Source organism: Chelonia mydas, chromosome 7 (genome assembly GCF_015237465.2).
Source record: "Chelonia mydas isolate rCheMyd1 chromosome 7, rCheMyd1.pri.v2, whole genome shotgun sequence".
Lineage (NCBI taxonomy): Eukaryota > Metazoa > Chordata > Testudines > Cheloniidae > Chelonia > Chelonia mydas.
The window spans coordinates 28,757,415-28,773,158 of NC_057853.1; the positions used below are offsets into that span (position 1 = coordinate 28,757,415).

A 15,744-nucleotide genomic window follows, 5' to 3' on the forward strand; every position below is an offset into this window, starting at 1 on the left:
GGCCTAGTGCCCCCTGCATGACATACGCACACTGAAGTGTGGGGCCCGTAGCAGTTGCTACGATTCGCCATATCCAAGGGCCAGCTCTGGATAAACGGCCAATTTCTTTGTGTTTATACAGGCCTACCACTGTGGAGTCATAGTCTAGTGACTGGGTTCCTCATCCCTACTCCATCTAAATAAAAATAATTGCTACTCTTCCAGCGGGAGGGGGAAGCCATCGCTCCAGGCTGCAAGTGTGTTTGTAATTCTACAGTCATCCACACACTGCAGTGCAATGTAACAAAAGTGCTCGTCTATTCTTCCACCCTCCCTTGCCCCATAGCCTCTTTTATTTCCAGTCCGCTGATTCTATCATACGGGGCACAGCAGTTCACGAGCCGATTCTTTGGTGGTGGGTTGGGTTTTTTAAGAGCGGGGGAAGCTGCAAGTGGTTTGAGACTTACATCTAACCTGCTCAGCCAAGAGAGAGAAAATTCACTGTCCCTAGAGGCGGTGAGTCGGTGGTTGGGAGCATCATGCTGAGCACACGCTGCAGCAGGTCCCAACTACCTCTAGGAGTAGGATGCTTCCTTGAATATGCTTTGATCGACTTCTCCACCTGCTCCTTCGAGCCTGCTCCCCCGTCCTCTTCCGCCTGCTCTCCCGCCCCTTTGGGCACCCCAACCTGCTCCGGGACCCCCTAAGATAATCCTCCATCCCTTACCTCCGATCTATTCCTTTAATCCCCCCCGCCGCCGCCGCTCCTCTACGTCCCCCGCCGCCACACCCCCGATCTGATCCTCCCTACCCGTGAACGCCCGACGTCCGCTCTCCCCACGCTAGGGATAAGGGCACCGGATAGGGCCGCAGCTTCTTCACAGGCCGAGGGCGGGGAAGCGCTGGACACGTGCCGCTCGCGGCCGCCCCAGGAGCCCCGGGTGAGGCCGGCTGGGGGTGGGCAGACACGCGCCCACCCGCCCATTGTTCCCCGAGGCGGGTCTAGCCCGCGACCCACGCCCCCGGCCCTCCTCATTGGCTGGCGGAGGCGCCCGGGGCTCGGGCCGCTCAGTGGAGAGCGAGGTCCATTGACAAAAGCGCCGGGCGGCGGGGCCGGGGGCGGCCGCCTGCCGAGGGACGGTGCTTGCTGCCGCTCAGGCGGGGAGGGGGCGTGGGCTGCTCTGTAACCCCCCGCAGTGACTGTTAGGCGGGAGCTGGCCCCAGGCTGCGCTGGGCCGGCGGAGGCTCGAGGCAGCGGCTGCAGGGAGGCGAAGGCTCCTGCGAAGAGGGGGCGGCGGTGCTAGGCTGGTGGAGCAGGAGCCCTGCGGCCGGGCGCGCCCGCTCCCTTTCCATGGCTGCGAGGAGGGGTGGGCCCCCCTTGGAAGGTGAGCCGCCGGCGGTGCAGCGTCGGGGGATTGGGTTGGGCCCGCCCGCAGGTGAAGCAGCAGCTCCAGTGTGCAGCTGGGGCACCTGCACCGGGCTGGCGCATTCGGCACGCCGGGAGCGGGGGGACACAGCTTGCAGGCAGCAGCCACCGCCCCCTGTTTGATACCCCCCCCCCCCGCCTGCCGATGCCGTGCTTGTGCCATGCATGCTCCCCCACCCCGCCAAGGCGAAGGATTAGCGGCACGAACCCCCTCGCCCCGACTGCTGCGGCAGTCGCGGCCTCTGTGGGCAGGGCTGGCGGTATTGGCCTCGGCTCCAGCCAGCCACCCTCCCGCTCGGGGGAGTCCCCATATGGCTTTGCGGCGAGAAGCGCTCTGCCTGCAGCATCGCTGATGAGTCTGCCCCCTTTCCCTCCCTCGCCGTGGCAAGTCCGCGGAGGGGGGAGGGAGCACCGGCTGGGGGGGGGGTCTGTGTGTCTGTGTGTGTGGGGGGTCTGTGTGTCTGTGTGTGGGGGGGTGCAGTGTGCGTGGAAACCTAGCGCGGGGGGGGAGGGGCAGCGTGCCTGGGGAGAGGGGCCAGCCGGCTGGGAGGGCGGTGCTGTGGGGTGAGGGTGGTCGGGGGTAGCGGGAGGAGGGGGGTGCGCGCGAGGGGGGAGCAGGTTCCCCCAGGGCCGGGCTCAGCAGGGCTCTGGGGAGCGCGGGTGCGGGGCCGGTGGCCGCGGGTGCGTCAGTGCTCTGCGCTCTTCCCCGCAGGTGCCCGGGCCGGGGCCCCGCAGGCGGCCGGACCATGGTGACTTCCCCGCTCCGGGGACGGCGGCGGCAGGAGCCGGAACCTCAGCGCTAATGGAAACTGGGTGCGCTGCCAGCTCCGCACCTCCGCGGGGGGGAGGCGGCGCGTCTCCAGCTGCTGCTGCCCGGCCCCCGCCAGCTGACGGGAGCGCGGCCGTCGGTGGGCTCGGCAGCCGGAGCCGGGCGGGCATGGAGACCGCTGCGGTGCCGGAGCGGGGCCCGGCCCGTGTCCCCCCTGCCCGCCGGCCCTCCGGGAGGGAGCCCCGAGCCGGCCACCTGCGGTTCCTGCGGAGGAGCGTGGTGGACTCGGACCAGGAGGAGCCGCCTCTCGAGCTCTCCGCGGCCGAGCCGCGCCGGATCGTCCTGCTCTCCAAAACCAGGAGGATCATTGCGGAGAGGGCCAAGGAGCGGCAGGGGGAGGCCAAGCTCGAGCCCGCTGCGGCCGAGCCCGCGGTGGAGCCCAAGGGGGCCGCCCCTGGGGGGCCGGCCGCGGCCGAGGAGCAGAAGGAGCCGGGCAGGGATGCGGAGAGGAAAGAGCCGTCGGACAAAGATCAGACCAAGTCCAGGAAGGAGGAGCCCGAGGAGGAGGAGGCCGACATGAAAGCCGTCTCCACCTCTCCCGACGGCCGGTTCCTGAAGTTTGACATCGAGCTCGGCAGGGGGTCCTTCAAAACGGTCTACAAGGGGCTGGACACGGAGACCTGGGTGGAGGTCGCTTGGTGTGAACTTCAGGTAAGCTGGGCTGGCCCCTGGCCTGGCAGCTAAGGACACAGCCTGTGCCATCTACAGACCTGCAAACGCAGCCTTTAGAGTCCCCATTGCTGATCCTCCTGCGTCTAACTATAGCATGAGGTTTTCATTGGCTCAGAAACTGCCACCTTATGTAGGCTCCTGCCTGCCTTAACCCCCTCAGCACTGGGCTTGATCACTGACATTTCTGGCAATGTAATGGGCTAAGGATGAGACTGATGAGAAGGTCAGGAATTTTTCCCTTGGCTGCCCAGAGATTGTCAGAAGAGGCTTGTGGGGGTAGTCATATGTCACTCAAACTGACACTTGAGACATCTGTAACTTGATTTAGCAGGAGTCTAGCTGTCTGTAACTTAAAAAATACATTAAAGATCTTAAAAGACAATTGCAGAAAATAGATTTACTTCCTTTACAAATCTAAACATGGCGGTTGGAGGTCTAGGGTCTCTTCCCACTGAAACCTCCTATTTTGAAAGGGTTATTAAGCTGTCACAAACTCATTCTGAATTGAAACTTGGGAAGCACTTTCTAATCAAACATGGCTTATATGTTTTTGGCCATATCTGAGTTAGTCTTTCAGCAAAGTCAAAAATGTGTGGCTTCAGATGTCTTTTTGAGCAAATACAACTGAAGTCTCCCCGCCCCCCCCCCCCCCCCATCTCTCAATTTTTTTTAAGCCTTTGAGTCCTGTAGGGTGAAATAGTACATTAATACAACTCTAATTAAAGGCCTGAGACTCTTCAGTTTCTGGGCATGGACACTACATTCTTTTAACTATTCCTGTAATTCTTTATATTTTTCATACAAACTTAGATGTACCACAGGCAATGTGGGTTATACAAATTGCAACATGATGTACCCCAGGTTTTTTTGGTGAAGTTTTTGCTATCTGTTTCCTGTCTCCCCCTAGGTTAGTAACATACATTAACATGAGACTTAAGCTGTTGTGACTTTTTCAGTCCTTAGGTTTTTTCTTTTAGTAAGATCTTCTTTCTAGACTACCTCTTAAACTAGGTTGTGTTGTATAGATTTTGCTGGGGCACTGACATCTGTACCTCAAATTGAGCCATGATGGCACTAATCCTGCATTCCTTGTGCACCCAAAACTCCCACTGAATACGGGATCGATCCTCCTGCTGTAATAGTGTCTAAGTACAATTAGGAAAGGATAGAATGGAAGCCCCGATTCTGAAAATCAGTGTAAACTCTACTTTGCCTCCTGTGATAGGCAGCTGAGTGGACCTACAGCCCTGTCACTTTGGTTGATTTTATTGTATGGTATCTTGTAATCCATTGCAACCCCATATTGTTTAATTAAAAGCGTAGGGAATATGTTTTGATTTTTCATTTGAATTTCTCCTATTCTGTTAAGAGCCAGTGAAATAAAAACAACTTGCTTTACTTGTTGGGTTTTTAAAAGCACTGCAGAGCCAGCATTATGGTGTATTGCAGCAAGAGAAGTACGAAAAAAGGCAAGATAGAAAAGGTCCCAGTAGCACGGGGGAGACTGTATGAGAATCAGGGGAGAAGCTGCATAATTGACAATTGGAGAATTTGTCATGCTGCTGGGAGGAAAAGAGAGGCATCATCGCAAGCTGGCTTTGTCATTCCGGTTTGGGTTTGGTTGGAGGGCGCAAAATATTAGCGTGTGTAAGTTTTTATTCTAATAACTAAAGGTTCATTTAAAAATGTTTATCCAGTTGTTCTCTTCAAGTGAATGTTTGGATATAATGAAAGGTCAGTATCATCTGACAATCTTATTGTGGCCTGTGTTGTGCAAATTCTGTCACAACAGAACAGTCAGCAATTTGGAATTCATTTTACTGTCCACTTCATTTTAACTCTGCTTTACTAGAGTAATATTTAAATTTATAATTGACTATCCATAGCTGCTTAGAAAGGTTATGTCAGAAAATAGATACTTTGCAAATTGTAATCTTCTGGTAATCTAAATCCTCCATGAATCTTTACAAATGGGTATAGTAAGCTACACTGTGAAATTTCACTAGTCTGTTTTTACCCCTCATTTCATTTGGGTAGGAGATCTTGAATGTACTCCTTTGTGGAGAAGATGTTAAGAGGGTTAAAAACCTCTGATTACCCATATAGATCAAAATGTCTTTTATGGAAGAATGATCTGTAATCATTACTTTACATTCCATTATAAACCATAGGTACCGCTTGTTTCAAATCTGATGGAGCCACTAACCATTGTTTCACTATTTTCTACAGACTTCTTTCTGTATAATAGCTCTAAATTGAGAGGTCTAATTTTTGGACTAGACAAATACGGGAAAAGTGATAAGAATTCATCAGGGTATTTCTGGCTTCCACTTCTAACAAATCAGTGTCAATTAGTTGTATAGATTTGAAGGTAATGTTGGAGAAGGGTCAGCTTCCAGGAAATGGTATATCAGATTTTCAAGTTACTGTTGAAACTTGTTTTGGATTAATGAAGTGTAACTGAGCGGTGACTGCAAGGTTTTGATTTATATGTCAGGCATATGTTCTCAGCCTTTATTTGCAAGAGAAGCAAATAGCCAGCATTATACATTGATGGAGTTATGTATTACTTTTATAATCCTGAGTTGCATGCACTTTATGTCTAAGGCGGACATTTCTAAGTAATCCTACTTATTTACAACATTTCAAACATTTCTACATGTAACTGGTCAATTATACTTGATTCTGTTTTTACTTCTCTGTAGAAATGTGGTCAGTTGCAAGTGGCAAAGTACTCATACAAAACCATCATTACCTGACAGTTGAAAACATAAAATGTCTATCTTGATACTTTCATACCACAGAAAACAACTTTTACATTGCTGAATTTGAACATTACATCTGTAGATTTCTTTTCGGGGAAGTGTACACATGTACTTGTCTTTTTTTCCAGTGAGATCCCTACATTTCCATGCTGATCAGTTGTGCTCCTTAAATCTTGGTTACAGTACACACAGTCAAAATTATAAATAGCGGGAGGTTTTTAAAGGTATGATCATATCACAGGTATACTTGAAGCTTAGAGAGTGAGAGCCAATGGAACACCTCTGCTATATGTAACTTGATTAGCTTTCAATGAAGATAAAGTAGGAAAGAGAAAAGTTCTGCTTTGGCAAAGTCATGCAGTAAATGACACTCTTCATGTCTAACTTGATTTTTCTAAGTCTGCGACCCACAAGCATGTACCCCTAATATTTCAATTTATCTTCTCATAGATTGAATTTCCAAGCAGCCAGCACTCTTTTGTCCTTGCTCAGCTTTTTTTTCAGTCCAGTCATAGTTTGTTTGTTTTTTAAATCTAGATGAAAGCGTTGTGAACCATTTTTGAGATCTCTCTATACTACACCACTGGAAATTTTTTTCAAGAAGTTAATTTTAACTAAACTTGAAGTCCAAAAAATTATATATTTTTGTAGTGTAACTGTGATTGAAGAGATGGGCTAAAGATGTAGAATTGGAATCATGGATAGCCTCAGGTTAAGAGTTGAATTGAAACTAGCGTTTAAGTTTGCCTGAGCAAGATATTAAGACTTTAGCCAAATCTTAACTAGAAAATAGACTTCTTTACTATGTTGAATCTAGCCTGGAACTTTTAAGTATTGGCAATGGTATTTGTGTACTTGCTGAAGTTTGAAAGGGTTCAGGTTCTTGTTTTTGCCCTCCTCTAGTTAACTGGTGGCACATTGCAGCTGTATACTGAGAATTCAGAATAGCCATATTTCAAAATGCTGTGCCTTCTAACTATAATCTCGGTTCATGAACAAGGAACGTTAAGATTTGCCAATAGGCAGGTTAAACATTATTTTTAGATAGATACATGCTGAAGAGCTTGAAAGTATAAGTCCCTTTTTGGGACTTGTAGAAAAATTCTGGGGGAGGCCACGTACAGACCTACATCACTGAGTAGTCCTCAGTAGTGCTCTTCAGTTCCTATTTTGATTCTGATCACTGAGGTGTCTATTTAGAGCTTTTTGTTTGTAGCGCCACTGTTGCAAAATTAGTAGGGAAAGAGGACATCCTTTCCTTGTCCTCCTTTCAAAGATGAAAGGATCAGAGAAGTGGCTACTTATCACTAGTGAACATTATTAAAGCACCCCCCTCCTACTTAAAATGGTTATCCAAGGCCAAAATCTTATATTTTGACTACCGCCTCTTAATTACATTTTGAAGACCTCCTGTACCTATATCAAAAAGTCCACTAACAGGGTTGGCAAGCTGGTCAGATAATGTGAATTGACTACCAAATATTCCAGCAAGAATGCCCTCATGTAGGTGTCAACAACCTACTGTTTTGTTGCATCATGGTGCCATCTGTAGCAAGCCTACTTAAATGTTGTGATCACTCACTTTACTACATGCTAATGCCACTTGTGGGGGAAAAGATAAATTAATTGCAAGTTGAACATCCTGATTGGCTGGAATTTTCTAGAACAAACATGCATGTTTATTTGGCTGGGTATACAAAGTACACGGCTGTTTACAAAACATATTAAACAAAGTAAAAGGATGTACCAGCCCCGAAGAGTTTACAATCTAAACTGATTAGACAAATATACAGAAATAAATTCAGAAGGGAGTGAGGGAGGGAGAAAAGTGTTCAATCATGAAACCTCCACCCTCAACACAGAGAAGAGATTCACAGCCATTAAGCTGCATGAAGAGTTGGCCTAATTATCATAAGTGCATTTAAAAATTACACACACAGCAACTATAAAAGAAGAAAGTAATTTCATTTTTTCTTTTTTCTGTAGCTGTTCAGTCTGGAATAACTCACACTTAAATGCTAAAAAGTAATAATTATTTCTTGTTTTAGACCTTCATTTAATACTTGTTGCATTTTCTGAGCTGAAATAGTTCAGATAAGTACACAGCTTTTTGTAATTAGTCATTCGGGTCTATCCAAGGCTAAGCCTATTGGTGAGCATAAAGTCTTATTCTTTTATGTCACTGTTCTAATAAACTAGTGCTTTAAAATATTTCACCATTTTTTTTTTTTTGGACCACTCAAATGCCCAACCCTCTCCACCAGTGTGTCTGGACTGCATTGGATATATTCTAAAGGCCGATACATGCCTTAGTGAAATAATTGACATGATTAGAAACACAACTGAGGTGATTCATGTTGCCACCATGACTTTCCTTTTAGGGTATTAGTCTGAATTAAAGAACTATAAGCACAAGTTGCAATATTTTGAGAACCAACTATGTTGATTTTCTTTAATTTATACATTTGTACTCCTTTGGTATATTCTTTGCATAAGAAGCTCATGCCAGATTAGTTGATGACTAACTGATTTTAATATTGTGTGTTTCAATATTCTATTGTTACAACATGAGATTAGGTTTAGGATTTTAATTCAAAGCATTACCTCTGGATCCATGTGCATTTGCTAATCTTTGTTTCCGAGGGTGATATTTGTCTTTAAAGCTCATCTTACAATTTGGAAACTGAAAATTACTTAAATGGAACAAAGCACCTATAAGAATGATCATGTATTAATACCAGTTTCTTACTTTTTAATGAAGGGAAGACATAGGGTTTATATTTAATTTAATCATTTAATGCTGTGTAGTAGAAAATATTCAGCATGATGCTAAATGGGATCACTCTTGCAATGTTTTTCCTCTTAATTCAGTACATGAATTATTAAAATGTAAGTGTCAGTGTTCCAATTAGTCTTCCAAATGCTAACTAAGGCCTTGATCCTGCAAGGTGATCATGTGGGTGGAATCTTGTGTTTGTGAAGAGCCCTGTTCAAGGGAGGAGGCCATTGAATGGGCAGCTTTAATAGCTGCAAGGTAATTCTTGTTTGTATATCACTGAAGGTGTGTTTATAGTATCTCCAATTAACAAGCAGCCACAAATATAACTAAACAAACTGTTACATTATCTGAAAGGTGGTTGAAGTGCAACTGTCTGCTCTGGATAGAGAGGTTATAACAAACAGAAAAACTGGAGTTTTTCATTGTTGCATTAGCTTGGTGTTCGTACAGCTCATAAAGGCTGACGACTGTTTCATTTATTGATTCAGGGAAAAGGCTGTAGATTCTTAATAGGCTAATACACTATTAATTATCAGTTAAAATGATTTCTTAGTCTGAATTAGCAGGACTAGTTTAGAAACTGTTCTTAGTGGAAGGTAGGGAAACCTGCATCTTGGGGTTCTAATTCTGTATTAATACTTTCTCAATAACATTACAGTAACTTTCAACCAGACTAGCTTTATCTGAACTTCAAGATAACTCTTGAAAGGGTGATTTCTATTAAATTCTGATTGTTAGTTAATTTAATGGAACTTCATTTTTGAAAGAAATAACAGTAAATAAAATTTAGACAATGTTAATAGTCTAACCTGTACAGCATAAAGTCTTCACGTGCTGGTATAGCTGTCAGTGGCATTAGAAAGCTAGGTAGAAATGTGGCACTAAAATACCAGTAAACTAGATTGTCTTTAAATGCTTCTCAAATCCAACAAATTGGAACCCATAGCAAGTAGAGCTGAGCCAAATCTCAGATACTTACTTAGAATTTAATTAAATTTGACTTTCTTTTTGCACTTGAAAAAATATTTTATTTTAAACAGCTAGATATATAGTGAGTGAGTGAGCTGGAAGCTTACGTTCATAACTTTGCTAGACACTAAAATTCATGGGTTTAATAGAGACCCTGGATTTATGGCTGATTACAACAATCTGTAATCCACTAACCCCCCTTTTTGTTTTACGACCACAAGGGTGTAAATGGGCCACTTCACTTTGCGTGGTCCCTTAGAATATGTATTCGCTACTTATGCTAAACTATCTGCTCAGCCTTGTATTTAGCTGTGACACGGACACAGATTACCTTTCCCAGACCTGAGGAAGAGCTCTGTGTAGCTTGAAATCTTCTCTAACCACAGAAGTTGGTCCAATAAAAGATTGCCTCACCCTCCTTATCTCTCTAATATTGGTCTGGTGTTGTAACCACACCACTACATACAGCTATATATTTGTCTCGTAAAAACATACCGTGGACGTATCTGAGATTTAGTCTGGTGAAATACGGATAAGAAGAAAATGGGTGAAAATTACTACAATTTTGTCTGCAATGAACTCTGCCCCCTTTGCTCATGTCTTGTCCATAGTTGGTAGAGAAACATTTTAAGTCTAAAGCATAGCTGCAGGTCTTGTTCTGCTCCATGTAAACTTTTATGCAAATATTTAATGTGCTAATTCGCATATTTACAAATCTACATACGACCGTAAGCTTATGGTCAATATGTTCTTCCTTGAGCAGTGGCGAGGATGGGACATGGGAACAAAACTTGGTAGCTTGGGCTAGGCTAGCTACTTAAAGGGGGTGAGAGGGTCAGACTGGGGAGTAACTGGATGAGTAGCTACTGGAACGGCTGGAGGTCAGGGAGCTCTGGGACTAGGTGAGGCTGCTGCCTGGCGGGGGGCAGTAAATGCAGGGACTCCTGGATGTTTTGGTGGGAATAGAGGGTCCTGGGTGCTACTGGAGGGAATAGTAGAGCTCCTGGGGTGCAGTTGACTGCTCACTCAGCTGTGGCTGGGATTGTGGGTTGGGGAAAGCCTGGTGTAGGTGCCTTTGCAGGGACCAGTGGGAGGCAACTTGGGGCTGGTACTGGGAGAGGGACGGAGGGTGTCACCATCTTCTCCAGGTCCCCTTTCTCTCCAGCTGCCATTGACATCTCTAGACTACTCCTTGCTGGCACCAGCGGGAGCAGGGTGCCTGGCTGCCTGTTCGGTAGGTGCCAGTAGCTTCTAGCATCCAAAAAAGCAGAACTGCAGGGAAATGTGGATGGGTGACATCTGAGCTGGGCTGTGGGAGTATGGACATAACTGCCAAATGCTTGACTGTCAGGTGGGATGTGATGCTTGGCAGCCCTGCTGAAGGAGAGATCTTCAGTGCTCTGAAATGTGAGTGGTTCAGTCAGTTGGTGTGTGGAGAATACTAGAAGTGGCCATCGAGGAATGCGGAGTTAGTGTCTTGTTTTCCGATTAATAACTAAGTTTGGAGGTAAAAGGGAAGCTAGAGTTGTAGACCCATCACTGCTTGGAGTGCATACAGCTCTGTAAGAATATTAGGGTTAAACAAGCATGAGTATGGCTTCCTTCCTATCTGCCTCCTAATGTCTGAGGACCTCTGCCAAAGTCTTAATGAAACGTGGCTGCAACATGGTTTTGGAGGCCTGCAGAGCTAGAGATAGAACATCCCGTCCATCTCTCGCTGCTGCTGCTACCCAGCTCTCAGAGATTGAGTTATGGGGAGTAATGAACCTCTTACCTGTTGCTCCTTAGGCAAGGTGGATTGATTACAAAGCTATTTAAAGGAGCAAGCAAGAAACCTTGGTTTAAAAAAATCAATTTAATTTGTGTTTTGCATTTGTACTTTATTTTCTGAAAGAGGTTGATTCTCACTGGTTGGTAACCATTAAAATGTGTTGATTTACAACTAAACATAGCTTTGCAGTAAAGTGATGCTGCTTTTTGCTAGCCAGGAGGATGCACTATATCTACATTCTTACATTTTATTCAGATGCTTAATTTTTATTTTTTTGTTGTGGTAGAAAATGGTGAATGATGCATTTTTTTTTTTTTTTTATTCACTAGATTAATTTTTTACTTGTGATTTGTGTCAAGCCCTATTTGGATGGAAATTCAAATTCAAAACACACAAACAGCATTTTCTTAAAATTATATATCCAGCACATTTTCTCAAAACATGTTTTGCTTTTAAAACAATGGTAGTTAATTAATTGAACTGATTATTTGTGATCACCATGTCTTTCAAGGTTTCAGAACTAGTAGATCTCATGCCCTTGCACCTATATTTTATTCATACATTGGAAGAGGAAAATAAGATTTCCTGCTTTTTCAAATCCCATTTGGTTTCTTAGCTTAGAATTAACTAGTCTTTGAACTGGAACTAGTTGAATAGACTGTAATACCTATTCTCTCTGCACCTGCAGAAGAGGCTACTGCTGTCAAAAGCTGGTTTAGTATTTCAATAAGCTCTGGTTTCAGGTCATTAGCCAATGACTTCCTCCAGCTTAGTGGGTTGACTTTCTTCAAAACTTGGCAGCAGATATGTACTACTTTACATTAAATAAAAAAATCATATTAATTATTTGAATATTTTATTATAAATATGGGCCTTAATCTAGGTTGTCAATTTCAAATTTAATTTTTAAAAGGTTTATTTTTAAAAAATCAGATTTGTTAAAAATTTGTATCCACCTTGTCCTTAGGCCTACTGTGGGGTTACCAAGGAGTGAAGATTCTTCAGTGTCCACTCCTGCAAACCATAAAAGGCTCGTCCGGCCTCACCTTGAAGGATGAGGCCAGTGGTTAAGACACTAGCTTCAGACTCAGGAGACTTAGGTTCAAGTCTCAGCTCTACCATAGCCTTCCTCTATGACCTTGGGCATGTTGCTTAGTTCATGTGCCTCAGTCTCTGAAATGGGGATAATAGCACTTTCCAACCTTAAAAGGGTGGTGTTTATGATAAATATATTAAAGATTGTGAGGCATTCAGATACTACACTAATGGGGGGGGGGCATACAAGTACCGTAGATAGCTATGCCCTTCCTTGCACCCCCAGGTGAGCCTTGTGAAGCTCTCCTGAGGCCTCTCAAGCCAAACTCCCATGTAAATCTTGGGAGGAGAAGCTGACAGTCTCGTGAAGCATTAGGATTTTTGGAGGTAGGGGGTGGGGCCCAGTCTTCGAGTTGTGAGAAATCCACTCCCCACAGCCTGAATAAAATAGGCTTGTGTACCACTTTCAGTCTAGTCAGGTCTCCGAGCCAAAATAGGTTAATGGTGACTAACAGACTTTAAGGCTTGTGGGAGTTCAGGGATGTTGAACCTTAGGAAAGGGGCTTATGAGCCTTTTGGGGGCTTGCGGGAATTCTCTCCTCCTACAGGAAGTGGGTGAAGGCCCGCTGATGGTCCTGGGTTGTGCTCTTGCAGACCCTTTCTTCCTGCAGACCTCAGGATGTGCATAGAGAGAAAATCGGCGAACGCATGAAGCTTGGAAGGGATCATGCGGTCTTCGTTCCCCACTTTCTGTGAACCTCCTTTGGTTTGCATCATGGAATAAGCCCAAGCTTCGTGACCCTTAAGTAGCTGTGACCCAGCGACCTCTTGGCGCCAGCTGGCAGGGGGAGTGCATGGGGTTTTACAGGGATGCCCTGGGTCAGATATATGCATAATCACATTCACTAAAGGGTGGCTTGTGAGGTCTCTATTGAGAACCAATAGCCCAGTAGTGGTCACAATCACCGCAAAAGCATGTGCGGATAAGATTAAGGAGTTGCGTGTCTATACTGGAAATTATGTTCTTAAGGTCTTCAAGGTGAGGCAGGTCGCCAGGGGGTGACACACCTTGGATAGACTCCTTTCAGACAGCAGGCAGGAGAGGCTTCTCTCTCTTGTTTGACTTTGTGTGTGTTGTGCATTGTCTCTCTCACACTATGCATATTTGTGTACTGAGCTAGATGCTGATTAGGAGATTGCAAAATCTACAAGAAAGGAGTAGACAGGAAAAAACAACTAGCAGGGGGGTGTCCTGCTTATGATTAAGATCAAAGAATTAGTCTGCTATATCAGAGGGTGCAAACAGACAAGATTTTTCTCATGGGAGGCATGACTTGTCTGATGAATGGAAGATCACAGCCAAGTCTGGCTGGAAGGACTTGGGGTGCGCATTGCTTTGTAAGACAGGAAAGTAACTAGTTAAGTAAGCCTAGGTTCTAGAAGGTGTTACGATTTTACTTTATTTGTAACCATTGTTTCCAATACTTGTGCTTGCTGTCACTGGAATCTCTATACTTTTGTTATATAAACTTTCTCTTGTTGTCACTATAAACATATCTAAGTGCTGTGTGTCAAGCAGAGTGGTGATTTGAGGTGTAACTGGTAAGCTGGGATGTATTGCAGCTTTGGGAGCAGCAGATCTGTGAGCATTGCCAGTGCTCAGTGGAACAGGGGCTGGACCCTCCAGGGAAACGCTCAGAGAACTCAAGGACTGGAATGTGCCTGTTGCTAACTTGTAGAGAGAGTGGGGCCTGGGGAGGCCTAGAGTGGTGTGCTTGTGTTGCCTGTGGCCGATGATAGCGTTGGAGACCTGACCCTAGGTAGGCACAGACAAGGTTTCCTCACGCTAACGGCAGATAGTAATGTGATGCTTTGCTATCCTGGGTACCCTGGGAAGCATCACAGAAGTGCTCGGGGGGTGGGAGGGGAAACGCCTGTACCATTCTCCAGGGGCCTAAGGAGGCTTGTTGCTTCCACTCATAAGCCATAGGAACTTTGTTGCTTCCTGCCCTGCCCTGGTGTCTTTTGTAGAAAAACAGCCACTAACAAGCTTCCCCAGGGATTGGTCTATGTTTTGAGGTCTGACTCATCAAGAACTTGGACTACAGATTTTTTTTAAACGACCATTTAGGTCTCTAGCAGTCACTTGACTTGCTCCAAATAAGCACAGCTCTGAAGTCAATGGAATTGTGCCCTCTTTCTCTTAAACTCTGCTTTCCATGTAAAAATAGTCTGCGCGTATATATGTTCAGATTTAAAATACGAATGGTGTATACATGGTGACATGACTTACAATAAATGATTGTGTGCTGAACTGTACCCCGTAATGTACCTCTTGCATCCTGGTTATTCATAGGGATAACGGAAGATTCCTTTGACAGCCATTGTCATGGGGATACATGTGTTACGGGTTAAACTACCAATGCGAGAGAAACTGAAGTCCTAATGCCATCTGTTCTTCAGCTGTTCATGCAATAGAGGGATACAAAACACTTATTCAGGAACTGGAGGAAGATAGATGAGAGAGACTCAAATAACATCTTTTTGTCTACTTTCTGTAAACTTAGTTTGATCCATGTCCAAATTTGTTTTTAAATGGAAAAGTATACATTCTTGAAAAGGTATTTGATCCTTAGTCTCTTGTGACTTTTTTTAAAACAGGCTACCAGAGTTAGTTTTCTTTTCTTTTGAGCAAGATAAACTAATTCCTTAACAGATCTAGCTCTGAGCATTTTACTCTAAGAAAATGGTTAAATAAGATGTCAAAAGGAAATGGGGGGTGTCCCTTTGTTAAACTGTACTCTTCTTGCAACCCCTTAAATCAGTTAATAGATATTCAGTTAACACAATTTCTGTTAACTTGTCTTTAATCCTATACTTTGAATTCTGAAAAACAGCTTTATTTCAAACTGTTCTGGAAACCAATTGGTTAGAACTAGTTCTTACTTTACTTTGAATAATTTTAACCTTCATGGATTTTACTGAAACATACAAGTAAACTTTAATCTGTTGTATTAAAAATATACATAGTATACAGATAACAACAAAATCATTGCTTTTTTATGTATTTTGCCTTTTCATTACCTCTTAGTATACTGATGGCCTTGACATGATGTGATTCCTCTGTGTAGGCAGTTTCTATCACTGGCTGCTGAGCACCGTTTTTTGTGCATCTCAGATACATTAGAATTCATCATGTAGTAATGATGCAAGGACAGTTGAATGCATTTTTTTTCTTTAGCCAAAAGCAACAGATTACTTACACTTTATGAAACTGAGAGCTTTAATAAAAGGAACAAATGCCAGGTGGCCATTTCAGAAATGCAGAGAACTAAATCTTTATTTCCATAAAAAAATGTGAAATGAGTTTTGCTATAGTGTGTCCCTGAAATGGCTGCATTCCTTGCTCTCCTGGCATATGCTTTAGGGCTTATTATGATATTTTGACATATGAAGCAACTTTTAGCAAGGCTTTTCCAATTTGTTTAAATCTCTCAATCAAAGCAGCGTTCAGAGTTG

At 44.5% G+C, this 15,744-nt stretch overlaps 1 protein-coding gene across 16 annotated transcripts in view; it reads left to right on the forward strand.

Annotated features, from left to right (window-relative positions):
• The first annotated feature begins 1,001 nt into the window (after positions 1–1,001).
• The window catches only part of WNK2 (WNK lysine deficient protein kinase 2), a 177,610-nt gene continuing 162,867 nt past the window's right edge, over positions 1,002–15,744 (forward strand). For all 16 annotated transcript variants that reach the window (XM_037905248.2, XM_043550423.1, XM_043550420.1 and 13 more), the window contains exons 1-2: positions 1,002–1,364; positions 2,118–2,885. In XM_037905248.2, coding sequence (XP_037761176.1) covers positions 2,208–2,885 — 678 coding nt within the window. In that variant the 5' untranslated portion in view covers positions 1,002–1,364; positions 2,118–2,207. The remainder of the gene's footprint in view (positions 1,365–2,117; positions 2,886–15,744) is intronic.